The 17284-nt window shown below is 39.5% G+C and overlaps 1 protein-coding gene across 1 annotated transcript in view; it reads left to right on the top strand.

The window, feature by feature from the left end:
- NCKAP5 (NCK associated protein 5) overlaps nt 1-17284 on the top strand; it is a 971300-nt gene that overhangs the window by 764906 nt on the left and 189110 nt on the right. The window contains exons 9-11 of the mRNA XM_074327839.1: nt 5430-5498; nt 14816-14886; nt 15289-15370. Coding sequence (XP_074183940.1) covers nt 5430-5498; nt 14816-14886; nt 15289-15370 — 222 coding nt within the window. The remainder of the gene's footprint in view (nt 1-5429; nt 5499-14815; nt 14887-15288; nt 15371-17284) is intronic.

Raw genomic sequence — 17284 nt, 5'->3', positions numbered from 1 at the left:
TATATATTTGAATTTACATATATATAAATTCAGACCCATTCTCCACAGTAATACAAAACAATATGGATTTACTCTATGAAACTTCAATTTTATAAAGACATTTGAGGACTTTAAAGATGAAATCAGGAACATTTGGAGTCACGAGGAAACCACACAGAGCAGGAAATCCTCTAAACCGTGGACTCAGTCTAGAAAAAGTTTCTGATTGTTGTGGAAGAAAAAGCAGAACACAAAGACTCACTGTTATATTTACATGAATGCTCTAATTACATCCTCTGGGTATACTGATTTAATAGAATCCTTATGTAATGTGGAAAAGACCTGTGTTGTCATTTCTGTAATTCTCAGTGGTGACACCTACATTTTCCCTTCCTCTCTCTGCCTTATCCTTTCCCATTCCTGACACACAAGTATTCACTGTTTCTTTAAATCACGTTTAATTAAAAGGTTTCTTTCCTTGCTTTTTCTCCCAGTTGTCTCATGTCAGTAGCAGGTTAATCCTGACTTTCTAATAAGTGCAAATGGATTAAAGAAAAGCATGAGTTCAAAATTATTATAACTTCACTGGCATAATTGGTAATATCGCCATTGTCCCCTGGGATATGTAGAATTATATCAATTAAATTGGTCTCTGTAACTGAGCACATTAACCATAAATGTGACTATTGTATCTTTACCAGCACCCCTTAGATATTTAATTTACTTGCCCGTAATAGATTGTCAGAGGTGTAAACGTGTGAGGCAAGTAATGTAAACGGCGTAATGATGGTAATTATCCGCACAGATCGATGGGAGTGTTATTGCAATGTGATATTGTGAGTAGGGGCTAGATATAGACATCCCATATACATTCCCATTTTCAGCTTTATTTCCTTATCCATTCCTCCAAGACATTTAAAGTGAAAGCAATGTAAACTGGCACTGCTATTCTCTCCTTTATCTCTTCCCATTATCCTTTGTGCCATTACCTTACTAAAACCAGCAAACTTCACAAAACCTAAATTTCTCCAAAGAAAGCAGTGAATTTATAGAATCGGAATTCCAGCGGTTTCCCCGTGTTTCCAAATATTTAAATGGGAAGTCACTTTGTAAATTGGCTAGTTTGTTCCCTTCATATATTAGCTAAAGAACTGGAAACACAGCAAAGTTGGATGGGTTGCTAAGGGTTACACAACCTGATATTGCCAGGTAAATGACAATGAAATGGAACTGGAACCTGCAACCAGCCCTCCCACCTGGGCTGAGCAAGGAAATGAGAGGTTACACCAGCAGCTGCAAGTACGGAGGAGGTTCAACACAACAGGCCAAAGCAATCCCTGAAGAAAACAGCGACAGCCAGGAAGAGCTTTCAGTTTAGTTCAGGTGTGCAATAAAGAGAAGAAGCAATGTATGCATAATGGATACGTTAGAAGTTCAAACTGATGATCCGTGTGAGGGTAGAAGATTGGGCTGTGTAGCACGTCTGTCCATGAAGAGACCACAAAGAACATGGCAGACTCTCACCTGAAGAATCGGAGTGTTGGGGGGGATGGGTGACTAAAGCAGGGATTTGAGCCTGGAGGAACCAGGGTGAAGCCAAGTATTAAAATTGAAACCGGGGGAAGAATCAGGAGTTTGAATCCTGGGACTTAAACTAGAATTAGATCAAGGTTATCTGACAGTAGCAAGAGCACTTCCAAACAGATTTTCCCTCAACACTTTTCTTCAAACTTCGTGTCCCATCCTAGTTCAATCATTTCATTGCTAAGTGACAAACTGGCCTAAATCTGAAACGTTCCATATAGCTGTCAAAAAAAGAAAAAAATTCAAATCATCAGAAGAACAAATACAATCACACGTAACCCACGCCTTCTGCATTACCAGAAAACAGAACACTAGAACCTCAGATTCCTGTAAGTAGAAAAATAAACACCAAATGCTCACAGAACTTTGGCGGTAAGCCTGTGTGTCCCAGGCGAGGGTGGCAGCAGTGGGTGAGAAGGAAGCTCTTCCAGAATGAGGCCTCTGATCGCAGGTGCACAGGACTGACCTCAGGTTCAGACTGGTGGTTCCCGGTGCTGGCTGTAGGGCAGGCCTTGAAAGAGTGCGGGGGCCTGAGCTGACTGCCTCAGAGAGGCAATGTTTCTGAGAGAAGGAAGCAAAAGGGAGGTGCCATTTGAAGGTGTGGCTGTGAAAGGGAAAGGGAAGAGGGAAAATTTCAAGATGCTATAGAAAAAGAAGAGACTTGTAAGACCAACCTCCCCTGTCATCATCCATTAAAGAGGCTGAAAAAAGGAGAAGGGAAAGAGTGAAAGAATAGTACGCGAACGTACTTTGCTCTGATAAAGTAGAAAGAACATAGCGAGAGCATCAGTAGGAAAAAGGAGTTAGAGGGCAGCGATGAGTATCGCAAATGTAATAGGGAGTGACATCATTTTTAACTAGATAACAAATAAAGTAAGACAAAACAAAGAGGAATAGTGAGCACTATTAAAGAATCTGCAAAATGAGGATATGAATGGGGCAGAGGGGTAGGAACAGGAGTGTCTCCTAGCTGAGTGTACCTTTTAATATGGTTTTGGCTTCTGGAATCACATCAATGCTTTCCATATTCAAAACATAAAATGAAAACAACAGGAAGAAGAGAAATTAAATTTGAATACTATCAGAAACCAATGAACTGAACTGAATTCAAATGAATAGCACAACCACACTGAAGGGTTGTGGGCGAGTGGACAGTCTGGTCACTTCTAAACACAGTATTTTCGCTATATACCTGCAGTCTAAAAAGACGTTGTGAATTCTTCTTCATACTGTTTTTTTTGTACTGTTAACAACTTTGTATGCACTGTAGGATTAAAGAAAAAAGTGAATATAATGATGTTGGCAGCCCATGCTCTAGAAAAAGGGAATACAAATAAAAAAACAGAAAAAGGAAGAATTCTGTGGCGGGTTGATGTGTGTGTGTGTGTGTGTGTGTGTATAGGAAGGGGAGGGAGAAAGAGAGAGAGAGAGATCCTTCCGCTGAAAGGGACTAAGTATTTAGGGATAAAGTGCATCATGTCTGAAACTTACTCTCAAGTAACATGGAAAAAAACAAAAAAACAAAAAACAAAAAAAACTGAGCAATGACTCCTCAGTAGCAATTGGTACATGTTAACACCCAGATCTTAGTTTCTGAATGTCATTTCCCAACTAAAAGGAAGCAGGATTCCTTGAAGAAATGGCCAATTTCAGAGATGGTGCAGGGAAAAAGCCAAAGGAACCTAGAATATTTCCATGTGCCCAAAAGGGAAGAAAGTGTTTCTAAGTTTATGGAAACAGGTCAAAAGGACACAGCTTAACAGGGTTCACCTTCCCAAAGCTGGGGCAATTTGAGCATCAAAATAAATACTGACTAACAATTTACAAGCCTTTCAATAATATAAGAATCCATGTGTTCTTCCTGATCAATAAACAGGAAAGGCACTTTCTTGTGTTAAATGAAAACTCATAAATATAGGTAGAGTAATGGCAGAAACCATCATTTGCAGCCAAAGTGCTGAACCACTGACTTAGGGATGACTTGATGCTTGCGAAAATAAGTAGATGGAAGTTTGATGAGGAATAGGATATTTTCATCATCTCAAAGTACCTCCCCACAATTTACTTATTAATTATAAAAGGAAAGACAGTAACTTTGTAGTGAATAGATTTGACAAGCCCCACCTTAACCAAGTGATCAAAGTTTACATGTCCAATAATGGGACACGTGGGATTTTGATGTGATACACTGAGGACAGAGCATCACTCCTGTGCTATTTCTGCCATGTGTGCATGAGGAAACTTGAAACAAATCCAAATTAAGGAACATTCCAGAAATAATTGGCCTCTACTTTTTGAAAAGGAAGGAAAAAGGGGAGGGAGGGAAGAAAGGAGGGAGGGAGGGAGGGAGGGAGGGAGGAAGGAAGGAAGGAAGGAAAAAAGGAAAGGAAGAGTCAACAGCATGAAAGACAAAGGATCTTGAATGACAAATGAATGCAATGCATGATCCAGTATTCTGGACTGGAAGTCATTTATTATAACGACATTATTGGGACAATGAATGAAATTGGAAAAAGGACTATTGATTAGACTGTATTATTGTGTTAATGTTATGTTTCCTGAATTTGTAAACTAAACTGTGGTTGTATAAGAGAATGTCTTTGTTATTAGGAAATACCCTCAAAAACATTTAGGAATAAAGAGCATCATGTCTGAAACTTACTCTCAAGTTGCGCGTCACACACACACACACACACACACACACACACACACACTGAAAGGGAATGATATAAGCAAAATGTTAACTATTGGTGCATCTGAGGAAAGGGTGGCAGTTTTTCAAACCACTCTTGCAAGTCATCTGTAAGTCTGAAATTATTTCCAAATGAATTTTTTAAATAATTTGATGGAAAGACAGTATATGGAAAAATGGTGATTAATGTACCACCTAAAAAGTATACCATAGTTTTGTAAAAAACTGTTTCACAGTTCTGTATACCCCTTTCAAATGTCAGGGAAGGAAGGTTGTAGTGAAGGGGTAGTAGGCAGAGACAAGTTTGCTTGGGGAGTGGGATGGGTGGTCACTGTTGCAACCATGGGAAGAGTTAACACAGTTCAGGATTCAGGCTGGGCCCACTGTAGCTGAAGTGAACCCAAGTCACCCAATGTGGAGGGCAGTTCTCAGGCCACCATGTCATGCTCCTCCTAAAATCGAATATGCTTATACTAATTACTTTTTTCCCCTTATGATTCCACATAGTAACCGAGTAACCATATTCAACCTAGTATCTTATACCAACCACTTTGGCATTCAGATACACACATGGCTCTGAGGAGCAGAAAAGCAGTAATTTTAAAATGAGAGAGAGAGGGAGAGAGAGAGAGAGAGGGAGAAGAACTTTTAAGAATAATTCAGTTTTTAATTATTCTAAATTTCTCATTATATTCTTATATTCAAATGTCTTTGATTAACAAGGAAAGCAACATTTTTAGTTTGCATTTGGAATTATACTTTTGTGAATTTACCTGAGATTCTTTTCTATGGTCTAAACAAATATTGGATTGTGAAAAGTGTGACAGGTTGTAATGAAGTGGATTAAGACATTTCTTATATTTACAGTTTCATAGAATGAAATGAACGTTGTCATCCTTTTATAGAAGACACTCGCATCAAGCCATGATTTGATTTTCTACCTGTTCAAGTTTTACATTTCTTTAAGTGGTAATGTATTTTTATGAAACAAGATGATAAGGCAGAAGTCATCCCTGAGATATTTATAATAGTACTTAGAGCAAACTTGTCAAAGTCTCTTCTAAAAGGTTGTTTTGGATCCTGAGGAGATATATTTAGTAACTGTATTGAATAAGTTGTCATATGATACAACATTTCATTGATTTATTTGTATTATTTTTGTACCTTACTGCAGGCAGAGAATTCAGCATTGGCTTTGGAAAATGAAAATCAACGGGAGCAGTATGAGAGATGTCTAGATGAGGTAAGTGGAATGGAGAGGTTCTTGATAAGATGCCACACTATTTAGGATTTCATTAGTCAGATCTTCAAAACATGTCTGTTCCAGCCTCCACCGAACAGTAGCATTCTGTCCTCAAAGGAAAGTGGTAAACGTGCATATATTGAGAAGGAAGGTCAGTCAGTCTCTACTTCTCCCTCTCTCCTCTTCTCCCTGTTTCATTATACAGGTATCTGTAAATCCCTCTGGGTTATTGTTCAATATTCTTGGGGCACGGTTGGGGTATGCTTCACTGTATGATAAATTCCTTCTGTCCAGCAAGTGTGATTCCAGCCTGTGAATGAGAAAAGCTGTGTCAGGGATGCTGCATCGCCAACTGGCTACCATTTCTGAAAAAGCAAATGCTTGATAGAGTAGGTGGGGATGATGTTCACAGCTGTCAGCCAGAGGGGAAAAATCAGTACACAGAGAACAAGCCAAAAAGAGAAAGAGACGTGAAGAAGAAAATTTGAGGAGAATGGAAGAAGACAGGGCCCATGCATGAGTAAACTTGAAAATATTATTTGATGAAAACAAAGAGATGAAGGCAAAGATGGTAGGCGTTTCCGAATTCCTGAAAGGTGAGTGGAAAATTGAAGTGTACCCAGGACCCTCATTCTCCTCTCAGCCATTCCCCTCACACTCTTGTCAGGGATCATGCCATCAATATATATGAGATGTGATCGAAAAATACAGCACATGTTTATATTTAAAAAATGTATTACAGTAAAAGACACATTCGCATTAATCCCCCTCAAAATCCTCCCCCTCACTTCGAACACACCTATCCCATCGTCCTTGTCACTTTCTGAAGCAGTTCTGGAAGTCCTCTTTTGTGAGTGTCTTTACTTCATCCTCTATCATGACAATGCTCCATGTCACACATCGCTTCTAGTGCAGCAATTTCTGTCAAAAACTTTGTGATGTGTCCTCATCTACTTTATAAACCAAATCTGACATCATGTGACTTCTGCCTCTTCCCCAAAGTCAAAATGACCATGAAAGATAAACATTTTGAATAGATTCAGGGCATCGAGGCAGCCATGACAGTGCAACTAAAGATACTCATGAAAGAGGACTTCCAGAACTGCTTCAGAAAATGGCAGGAATGATGGGATAAGTGTGTTTGAAATGAGGGGGAGTATTTTGAGAGGGATTAATGGCAAAGTGTCTTTTACTGTAATAAATTATTTTTATTTAAACATTCACTATATTTTTTGATCACACCTTTTGCTGCATCATCCAGCCAGGACTGGCCATTTGCCTCACTGACAGTTCTCTGCTGGGAGTTTGTTCATGATTGGAGTTATTAATTTAATGGAATGACTTTTTTAGCCATCTGCCCAATACCGTAAAACTCGTACATACCATTCTAGTAGATTTAGTTTGAGAGCTGTCACAACATAGCTGACACAGATTTTAAGAAAATAAGGAAAACCACATTTAATTGAGTCCCATTACCTTACCAGCAGAAACTGGCAGTAGATCTTCAGTCCTTTTATCCTCACTAACAATTGGGAAAATCCTTTCCAACAAACTCCTCTTGATCTTTCTTATCCCTCCGCTCACCCTAATCCTTTCCCCACTGGCCCATAAGGTGACGGGTTATACTATGAAGACCACAGGCTCAAATCCCAGTTCTGGCATCACCACCACCACCATATACTTCTCTCGTCCCTTCAAACTGGAAGTAGCTTCCCTCCCCAGACTCCCAGTTGTGTTCAGTGTTCTTCTACACCAGTGATTCTTGAATTATGATCCCTGGACCGGCAGCCTCAGCCTCACTGGGGAACTTGTTACCAATGCAAATTCTCAGGCCCCAGCCCGGAGCTACAGAACCAGAGACTCCAGGAGTGTGCCTGGCGATCTCCTGGTGTCAGCGTGCCCTCCAGAGCTGCTGGCTCATCACACAGACCGCTTTGCATTATAATTACTATATGTGGGTGAAGAACCCGCAAAATGTCCCCAGAAAATTGTTTAATACTTAATATTTTAATTGTTTCATCTTTCCAGACATATGTCAGTTACTTGAACAAAATGGTGTCTGCCGTTGTCTGCCCTGTCAGGACTTAAAAAGGCTCAACAATCTTTTACAGTGTCCAAAGTTAGAAGAATAACTACCAAGTATCCCTCAAAATAAGACCTAACCAGACAATCAGCTCTAATGCATCTTTTGGAGCAAAAATTAGTATAAGACCGGGTCTTATATTATATAATATATAATATAAGACCCGGTCTTATTTTACTATAAATAAAATAAGACTGGGTCTTATATTAATTTTTGCTCCAAAAAACGCTTTAGAGCTGATTTTCCAGCTAGGTCTTATTTTCAGGAAAACACAGTATAAAGGAAGTTGACATGAAAGGAAAAATGATGACTCAGAGTCCAGTGAGGCCAGCTCAGCACTTCTCACCCCTGTCTCCCAGGTTCTTGGTCCAATCGAAGTTTAGGGCAAGAAAGACCACATAGATCCAAGGATTTTTAAAGGAACAAATATTACCCTTGGGTCATAGGCATTGATCCGCAAAGTTTCACTTTAACCTCCTGAACAGAAATTTCCTACGAGACTTAATCTGTATTCAGAAGTCAAATTTATGTGAATCACACCACGGAATCATCTTATTTGTCACGATTCTCCTGCAAATCACCCCTTCCCATCAATCAAAAAGCTCACAGCATTTCTTTAAGGGAACTCATAGTCTGTTTTCCTTATGTTCCTCATCCCTGCATTCCAAAGGTTTCACGCTGGCAAAACATAAGTTTTCACCCACAAAATCATTTTATATGAAGTTTCCACTGAACCCTGAATTTTCAGAGGGAGAGTTTCTCTGTTCTCAATTGCAAACATTAACTGCTGCCAAAGAGGTGATTTGCAACAAAGAAGCACCTTTGAGCCATACAAATGTTTTGTATTCATGGATACTGGCCCCTGATTACACATGCCAGTTGTTTTGTAACTAATTGCATGAGGGTAGACAATCCTTTTCCACACATTGTAAGAGAACACTCTCAAAGGGGTAGTTGAATGTAGTAATATTGCCAACTGGAAATTCTTTTCAAGGCGTTTTATACTAATTAGACAAACTAACAAGGTAAGGTCTTCTGTAAGTTATTTCCTGGCTAGTGGGTTTCAGAAAACATACACAGGTGGATAAAATATAAATTTAAAATATTCTCCAATCCCCTTTGCAGTGCTTGTTATTTTCTGAGCAATGAAGAACATATTGAAGATTTGGGGAAAACACTTGGGAATCAGAAATTCCCTCTGTGTGTTCGAATGAAAGGCTGTATTTATTCAGAAGGAAGCAGACCCACATCCACAGATACACAAGGGTTTGCTAGGCAGACACATGCACACAAATCTGCACACACACAGACATGCATGCACATACTTCCACGTCACCTTTACTGCTACCTAGCTCCTCATTGCCTCACCTTGTGATCCAAAGGCAAAACCAAAGAATGATCCGGACCTTCCTTGGGGGATCTGAGGTTTTAATGTTTGAGTCCAACGTCTTTGTCTAACCAATTGACAGAGAAGGTTACTGGCAAGCAGTGAATTGCTATTTATTCTCACTATTGCCTTAACTACAGTTCCTTGAACACCAATCCATTCCCACGTAGAGAAGGGTAATGAGACACGTAAAATAAATAAAATAACGTCTCAAACCACTGCTTTGCATTTAGATGGATTCAGTCATGTCCTACAAACATGCCTCACCCAGGCCCTAGAAACTCACGGTGCTGCCGGCCTAGCAGAAGTGAGGGGCCTGGTTAATCACAGAGGAATGAATTGAGGTAACCCACAGGGGAAATGAGCTATATTGGAAACTTGGACAACACACCGCAAGTCACAAGGGGCAGGACAAGAGGTCGGTGGGCGGGCAGGAGATGGGGCAGAACTGAAAGGGCATCTTTAGCAGAAGGAGCTGTTGCTGGAGAAGTTTGAGATCCAGAAGAGCGTGTGGTTCTCACCTTTACTTACCTGTTGGACTTACTCACCTGGGGAATTTAAAAAAATACTGCTGGCCGGTCTCCACCTCAGAGACAGATCTGATTCTGGTCTAGAATGGAGCCCAGGAATTACAATTATTTAAAGCTCCCCAACGGGTTATAATATTCAGCCACCCTTCTGTTCTCTGAATACTGTGTCTCGGAGAGCATTTTCAGAAAGTTTCCATAAGAGGATGAAAGCTCTGCCAAACTTGGATATGATGACAGAAGAACAACAGACCCACATGGAAACTGTAGGTTATTTCCAATTCCTCAATAGCAAACATAAACCATATCTCAGTGTTTCTCAAGTTGTGTTTCTGGGCTCCTTGTGTGTCAGAAAGGTGTATGGCAGTTGCTACAAATGAAGACTCCCAGACCCAACTCAGCCTTTCTCAAGCAGAAGACGGGGTGAGGAAATGGGCAGTGTTAACAAACTTCCCAGGTGAGGCTTTTGTACACAGAAGTCAGAGAACCTGCCTCCCCTTCAGCCCATCGGCCTTGGCCGGAGTTCTGCACGGTCAGTGAGGGATGCAATGATGGAGTTCTTCCCGACTTCTCTACGCTCTACACTTCAGAGCACAAAGGCAGGGAAAACGAGACCTTCAGATGGAGTTCAGAAAAGAGCACCAGAATTTCTTTTAAGCATAGACTAAATCAAGGCAGAAGTAGGTTAAGAACAGTTCTTCCTTCTCTGACTGATTCCTATGCTATATGCCAAGACTGGGTTGTGGAATCTTTATAAGGACATTTTCATTGCCTATCCCACATCTGGGCCCTAAGTCCTCTTTAAATTCAATATGTTGGCAGATGTAGATGGAAGATGATCCTGTTTGTGACTCTCACGTGCTTCAAATGCTCATTTCATGAGTGGGTCATGATGTCGACAGATGATCTGCTTCTTGTACCTGCCCTAGACGCTAACCACCGTGGGGCAGCACCAATGTTCTAGTCACCACTATTTCTCCAAGACCCAGCACAACTCTTGTGTGGCCCATACTTGGTCCTTCATGCATATTTGTTGACTGACTAAATAAATGAATGGAGATGATCAGCCACAAATCGATGTTGACATAATTTTTCTCTGGAATCCCACATATATGTTTAGATGAATTTCTCCCACTCCCAGTATTTTACAGGATTTTTTTTTTACAGGGTACATAAATAATATAGGTGCTTCATGGTTTATATTTATACATGCATATTAGACACATATATGCACACACGCACTTGTGCACACGCACACTTCATCTCTTTACAAATAAAACCCCTTATTCTCAAACCTTTCTTAACTGCTTACCTTAAAATGGGTTTTATTCTCTGAAGTCCCAGTGACCTGATGTAGATTTAATATTGATGGAGTGACTGCCTTATAGCAGGTACTGTCCAAGTCAGTTTCTCTGGTTATGACTATTATCTCACGCATTTTTCAAAATAACTTAGAGGTTGCCCCCTCCCACCCCCGTACATATCAGTATATAATCATCAACACAGGCAGTATTTGAACCCAAATCTTTCTTGTGATTCTGCCCCAATATTCCTCGGGACAATAAACCAAGCTAAAAAGCATAGAAATCTTCCTCAAAGCACATTTTCCAGAACTTGTACTTTTCCAACACATTGTTAAATTACCTTGCTGACATGACCCTTGCTTTGACTGATAAAAGAGCAGGTGAAAGTGTGAGTGGGAGACCACTAGGCAGGAGGAGAGGACTGTCAGTCACCGGGCCTGTTGAAGTCCTCACCTGCCCCAGGCCCCCAGTCTTCTTTAGGTGGTGAGAATTGGTTCCCTCTCCTTCAGCCTCAGGGACTGCTTTGCAATAAAAGCACAGACACCTCCACAGCCCTGACTCCTCCTCCCTCCGCCCACCCCTTCCAGGGGAGAACTAAGAGGAATTGTGACCCCAGGAAGCCTGATTGGGAAGTAGAGCAAAGGCACGTGCCTCCATCAGCCAGGTGTCAGAGGAGCTGGCCTGACAGAGAATTCTTACTGAGTGGAAAGGAGAGATGTACCCGGACCTTCTCCTTGGCCTCTCTGTCTCACCTGCAGCCCTGCTTGCCTCCTAGAGCAAAGTGGGGTGGTCTCCACAGAGAGCTTAAGGGTGGTTGTAAAACAAGCCCGGAGCTTCAGGGCTGTCAGCTTTGCTCAGTATGTTTCAATTCCCCCTGGCCCAGACCAGCTGCTATTTTTCCTTCCTTTGGAGAGGAAAGCTGTCAGGTGACATTCAAAGTTATTTGTTCTCATTAGCTGGGCCTGTGGGTGTGTGATTATTTGCCACCCAAGTGCTAAGGGTGTAATGTTATGATGAGGACAGGAGCCCATTAGAGGTTGCAGGCTCCAAACAGCTGTTCTGTTGGCCCATCAGGGAAGCTGAGCAGGTAGAAGTAGTAACAAAACCCAGGAACTGTCTTTATAGGCATTACCCAGGAAAGCACTGGTGCAAGTTGCCTGTTTTTCTGCAAAGAACCCGTGAGGCCTTCTGGGTAATAAAACCCATGTCAGTAGGTAAAGAAATACTGCATTTGTGAACCTTTGTTCAATTTTCAGGTAGAGCAAACAACTGTCCAAAGTACATGCCAGAAGGAACTGTGTCAGAGATAAAGTCTGTTAAGCCTATAAGGCAAAATACTTGATTGCAAAGATAGAAGGAACGTGTTTACTCCTGAGGGCTGTTCCAGTTAGGATATTCATTTATATCTCCTGTTAAATCATGTAGAGAGCTATTTTATGTGGCCACTGTTCCACACAGTGGTTTAAGTGAGGGGCCAGTTTGGTGGAAGAAAAGAAAATACTGATATTGCGCAGTTTTATGAGAATGTAAATCAGATCCAAAGTTTGAGATCCAGAAGAATGAAGTTATTGATGATGTGAGTTAACTTTGGTATATTGTTCCTGATTCAAGCTGCATGAATAGTTCAATTCTTCTGTGTGTTTTTTATTTGCAAAGAATAAAATGGATGATACATAGTTTGACTTTAAATTCCCAGTTATTTATGAATTGAAGTGAATGTTTTAAAACTAAGGTTTTCAAGATTATGCTATTGGTCAGTGTGGATGGGCTAAATAACATGTATCACCATTCTGATTATTTATAAATAAAGTGATAAAGGAAAAAGAAAAAGTACCAGGTAAGGAAAATATGGTTTATTTTGGTCTATGATAGTTCTAGGTATGCTTCTTTAACTTGGTCTGGACTAAAAAACAAAAACTGAAAAAAGAAACCTAATAATACTTTTTCTTCAAAAACTAATGAAAGGTCTTTCTTTTTTATTTAATGTCAAAAAAATGTAAATTTGGAATGGATTCAGGTAGGAAAAAAGAATCCCTCTTGTGCGTACTATTCAATTAATCAATTATAGGTAATCTGATTCTAGTCATTTACTGCTTGTGGTATGAATGCCCCCTAACCACAAGGTGATGACAGCCTATATTTTAATTTTCAGTGAGACTTACCAGTCACAAACTGTTGTTAAAGATGTGCTATTTTGTCAATATTGAGGCAAGAAACAATTAAGCTCCATGAAAACATTCTCCCGTAATCTGTCCCACTATCCTAAACAGGAATACAAACACACATAATTTAGCATCAACCCAAATAAATTTGTTATCAAGAGAAAAAGATGAAAGTGTATCCCTCAGCCTTTGGTTGACTGTGAGAACTACCAAGATGATTACATGCTTATCACACTGTGTTATAATTGTGTTCTTGCCAACTTCCTACCAGCTATGCTCGCTCTGAAACCAAGGAACACATCCTAGTCATCTAGCTTTGCAAATATTCTGAAAATTTATATTAAATAAATGAAGGATGAAATGAATGAACAGAAGTAACTAATATCTAGGATGCTTAAATATTCTTCCTTGATCTTTAATGTTGTCAGTTTCAGTTATCACACTAAATGTTAATATAGCAGCTGAAAAATACCACATAATTTATCTGTCTACCTTAATTTTATCAGTAGTAGCCATGTGGGTATAAAGCTTCAAATTTTTGATGAAATTTAGTAAATGATTCTTTGTGAAGTGTTTTTGAAATCGGCAGGTGAAAAAGAAATCATAGTAAAAATAGATATGGAAATGATGAATGATTATCTGGAGAAAATGCCAGATCCTTGAACTACCAGGGATATGTTGTTGGTTTTACATGTGGCCCTTAACTGGCATTGTGTCACAAGCTCACTCCTAAGCCATTCATTGAAGGGGGATGGAATTTCCAATATTGGCTTACATTTATCAGGAGTCACCACCTAGGGCTGAGAGGTGCCCAGTTTCTCATATTGTCCCAAGCTGCCTGAAACCTGAAGAGAATTAGCATGCTGTTAATATATTAGTAAGAGTTATATTGGGGTTTCCATTGGAAGAAACTCAAAATAATTGTGGCTATTTTATTTTCATCACACACTGAACTTCAGAGATAGACATTGCAGCTCCATGCACCATCAAAACCAAGCCCATTTTATTTTTCTGCCCAATATTTAATGTGTGACTTCTATTGTCAAGGCAGCTCCAGCCATCACTTTCATATCCCAGACAAAAAGAGGAGGAAAAGGGTGAGCCCTTTGCTTCTTAGAGACTTTCTGTAAGCCCAAGAAAATAGTCTTCTTATAACTCACTGGCACGAACTTTGTCACAAAGTCACAATTAGCTAAAAGAGGGGCTAGGAAATGCAGTTTGATGTACCAGTCAAAAAAGTCAGGGTTTGTCAGTAAGGAGGAAGGGGCAAATGGATGTTGGAGTAAACAACTTCCAGAGTATTACAGGTAACAATGACAAAATGATGGCATAAATGAAGACATGGGGGAGGAAGGAGGAGCTTATGGGAAACAATGAGTTGTCTCCACCATTCAACCTAGCTCTACTACAAGAAGATTTGCATGGTGAAATAGTCACACAGCACAAGAACAGAAAAGAAAGGCAAAGGACATTATACACCAGCAAAGTGTAGAAACTGTACAGTTAATTAGGATCATGTTTTGCACTATTACATTTTTTAGCCTTTTCGGAGCCCTTTACATATGAAAGGATATTATTTCTCCAAATACAGAGATGTGAAAGTCAAGGTATGAATGATCTTTCCAGACTAATCATCTTAATTAACAACAAGGTCACCTTTGGAAAAAGCAAAGTATTACCTAGAAGGATAGAGAGGCTTATAGTAAAAAGAATCAGGTCCCCTAGAAGTAGAGAAAAGAGGCCAACGAGGATCTAATTAGCTACAATAAGCTGTGGGAAACGTATTGGTAAATTAGTGCCCTTGCGTATAGTCTCATTATTATAAACATCAACTCTTTTCTTTATTTTTTAAAGGTAGCCAACCAAGTTGTTCAAGCTCTGCTCACTCAAAAGGTAGGTCACTTTCTGGCTTTATTATTTTCAAAGTGCCTATGTGAATAGATTGGAACTCATATTGTCAAACTAGGAAATCGTGATTGATAGATGCAATACTTTCCTATTTATTCACTTAGGCTAAAATTGTGTGTGTGTTAGATGGCATGTGAAGTGACATCAATGACCAATAGAATCATTAAAGTCAAACTCTTGGTAAAGTAATAGAAAGCCTTTTGAAGATGAAATGTTTCCATGGGCCCAGATGAGTAGAAAACCTATCATTTTTACTTAGTAAATGCAAACGTTGAATAAGTTGGTGGATTCCGCCAATTCCTGTAAAACGAACAGCTTCTTACAGACAATATTAACAGAAGCCAAAAATTCAGCAAGAGATCTTTGAGGTTAGAGAAGTTCTTTAATTTCTCTGGGCCTTTTCCTCTTCTGTAAAATAGAAATAATAACGCCTGCCTCCCAGAATTGCTGCGGTCCGCCTATGAAAGTATGTGGAGAAGTTTATGTAGGAATCAGCTGGTGGTAAATATAAAATAAATGGCAATACTGTATACTTGAAAGGTGCTGACATTAGATCTCAAGCATTCTTTACACATACACATACACATGCACACACACACGTGTGTGTATGCATGGACACAAAGAGTTAACTGTGAGTTGATGAATATGTTAATTATCTTGATCTTGGCATTCATTTCACAATGTATGTCAAATCATCACATTATATACTTTAAACATATACAATTATATTTGTCAATTATTCCCTGATAAAGTTGGAGGAAAGAAACAAATGATCATTTCTGAGCATGAAATTTCTACACCTACATCTTTGCTATGTCCCTATTCTGCCTTCAGAGGATGTAATATGTTATTGGAGCAGAGTTTGTAAATACAGGTAATTGCCCAAATTTGGCTGGTTAGGTTAATTTTGTCGAACCTTCCCTATCTCTTTCCATAATGTTTCACACAGGCTAAATTCTAGTTCCTTCAGGTTTTGTTTATTCTGAGTTACATCTCTGGAGATGGAACTTTCCTCTATACAAGGAAATCTTAGATTATGTAGCATATTCAGGAGGATGTGATTAATGAGAGCAAAACAATTTAGGTCATTTTGATTTTTTTTTTAATTGGAAACCATTTAATTAGGGATTGACTACTTCTTATGGATATACTCAAATAAGTATTATTTTAAATTTATACTATAGAGGCATGATGATAATATTTTTTGCTAGACTTTCTCCCCCAATTGCTTCATCAAAATATCATGCTTCCTGCCACAAATGATGTTAACTGCTTCAGGCTTTAAATTAACATCACATAATGCGATGAGATGTGAGTATACTTATGTAGAGTTAGAATTAGGTTCCATTATGAGTAACAGAGATACAAAAATAATAGTGGCTTAAGTAAGCTAAAACTTTATTTCTTTGTCACATATAAAACCACAGGTAAGTAGTACAGGGCTGGTATGGTATCACTGCTTCATAAAGTCCATGGGGTTCCTGCCATCCGTTGCTTCTATCTTATTATTCAGTGGGATATGGCCTCCATTTCCAAGGTTACTTCATGGTCCAAAATGGCTGCTCTAGCTCCAGTCATCACATCCACATTCCAGGTAGCAGGAAGGAAGACAAGCTGAACAAAATGAAAAGTGTAAATGACACACACCAGCTGTCCTTTACGAGAGACTTCCAAAAGCTTTTATACCTCCCTACTTACATCTCCTCGAACAGACCTTAGTCCCACAGCTGCACCTAAGGAAGCTGACAGTGAAGTCTTTGTTCTGGGTACATGCAAAGTTGAAAATAAATTGACATATTATTGTGGAAGAAGAGGAGAAACAGATGTTGAAGCAGAGCTCACACTTTGTTTCACAACATATTTTAATGCCTTTTTTCAAAGGCTTTAATTTCTCAATGGCTCTCCTATTGGAAACTCTGTGCTCATTTAGTTTCAAACTTAAAAAATGCAGGGAGCACTGTTGCAGCTCTATGTGTAACTATTAAAAGACTTCTCATGCCTGTCTTTTTAAACAGTGCCTCAGGAAAGAGACGAGGAAGGCATTTGGTACAATATCAAGGAAAATGGGACTGTTCAGATCAGCCACACAAAAAAGAGCTACACAAATTCAGCTAATAACTAGTAAACAGATCAATCTACCTTGGTACAGTTAAGCAGTAAGACACAGAAGAAGGTGCTAGACATGCTACCGTGAGATAGCACACCTCAGGGACATGGTGAGGTGGGAAGAAATGCCAGGGCTCTCTTCCAAAAGAATCATGTTCTGCAGAAATGTGTGCCTCCCGGTTTTTATAGGGACTGTAAAACGGCTGCAAAAAGACTCGAACATCTTTAATTAAGAGCACAACTTAGGTAATAAAATGTACTCCGAGTGCAGATGAGAAAAGGAATTCCAAAGAAGATACGCCTCCTAAA

The sequence above is a fragment of the Rhinolophus sinicus genome, linkage group LG01 (assembly GCF_036562045.2).
Source record: "Rhinolophus sinicus isolate RSC01 linkage group LG01, ASM3656204v1, whole genome shotgun sequence".
Lineage (NCBI taxonomy): Eukaryota > Metazoa > Chordata > Mammalia > Chiroptera > Rhinolophidae > Rhinolophus > Rhinolophus sinicus.
Note: the sequence above shows the minus strand (reverse complement) of the source record. Positions and strands in the feature narration are given on the sequence as shown.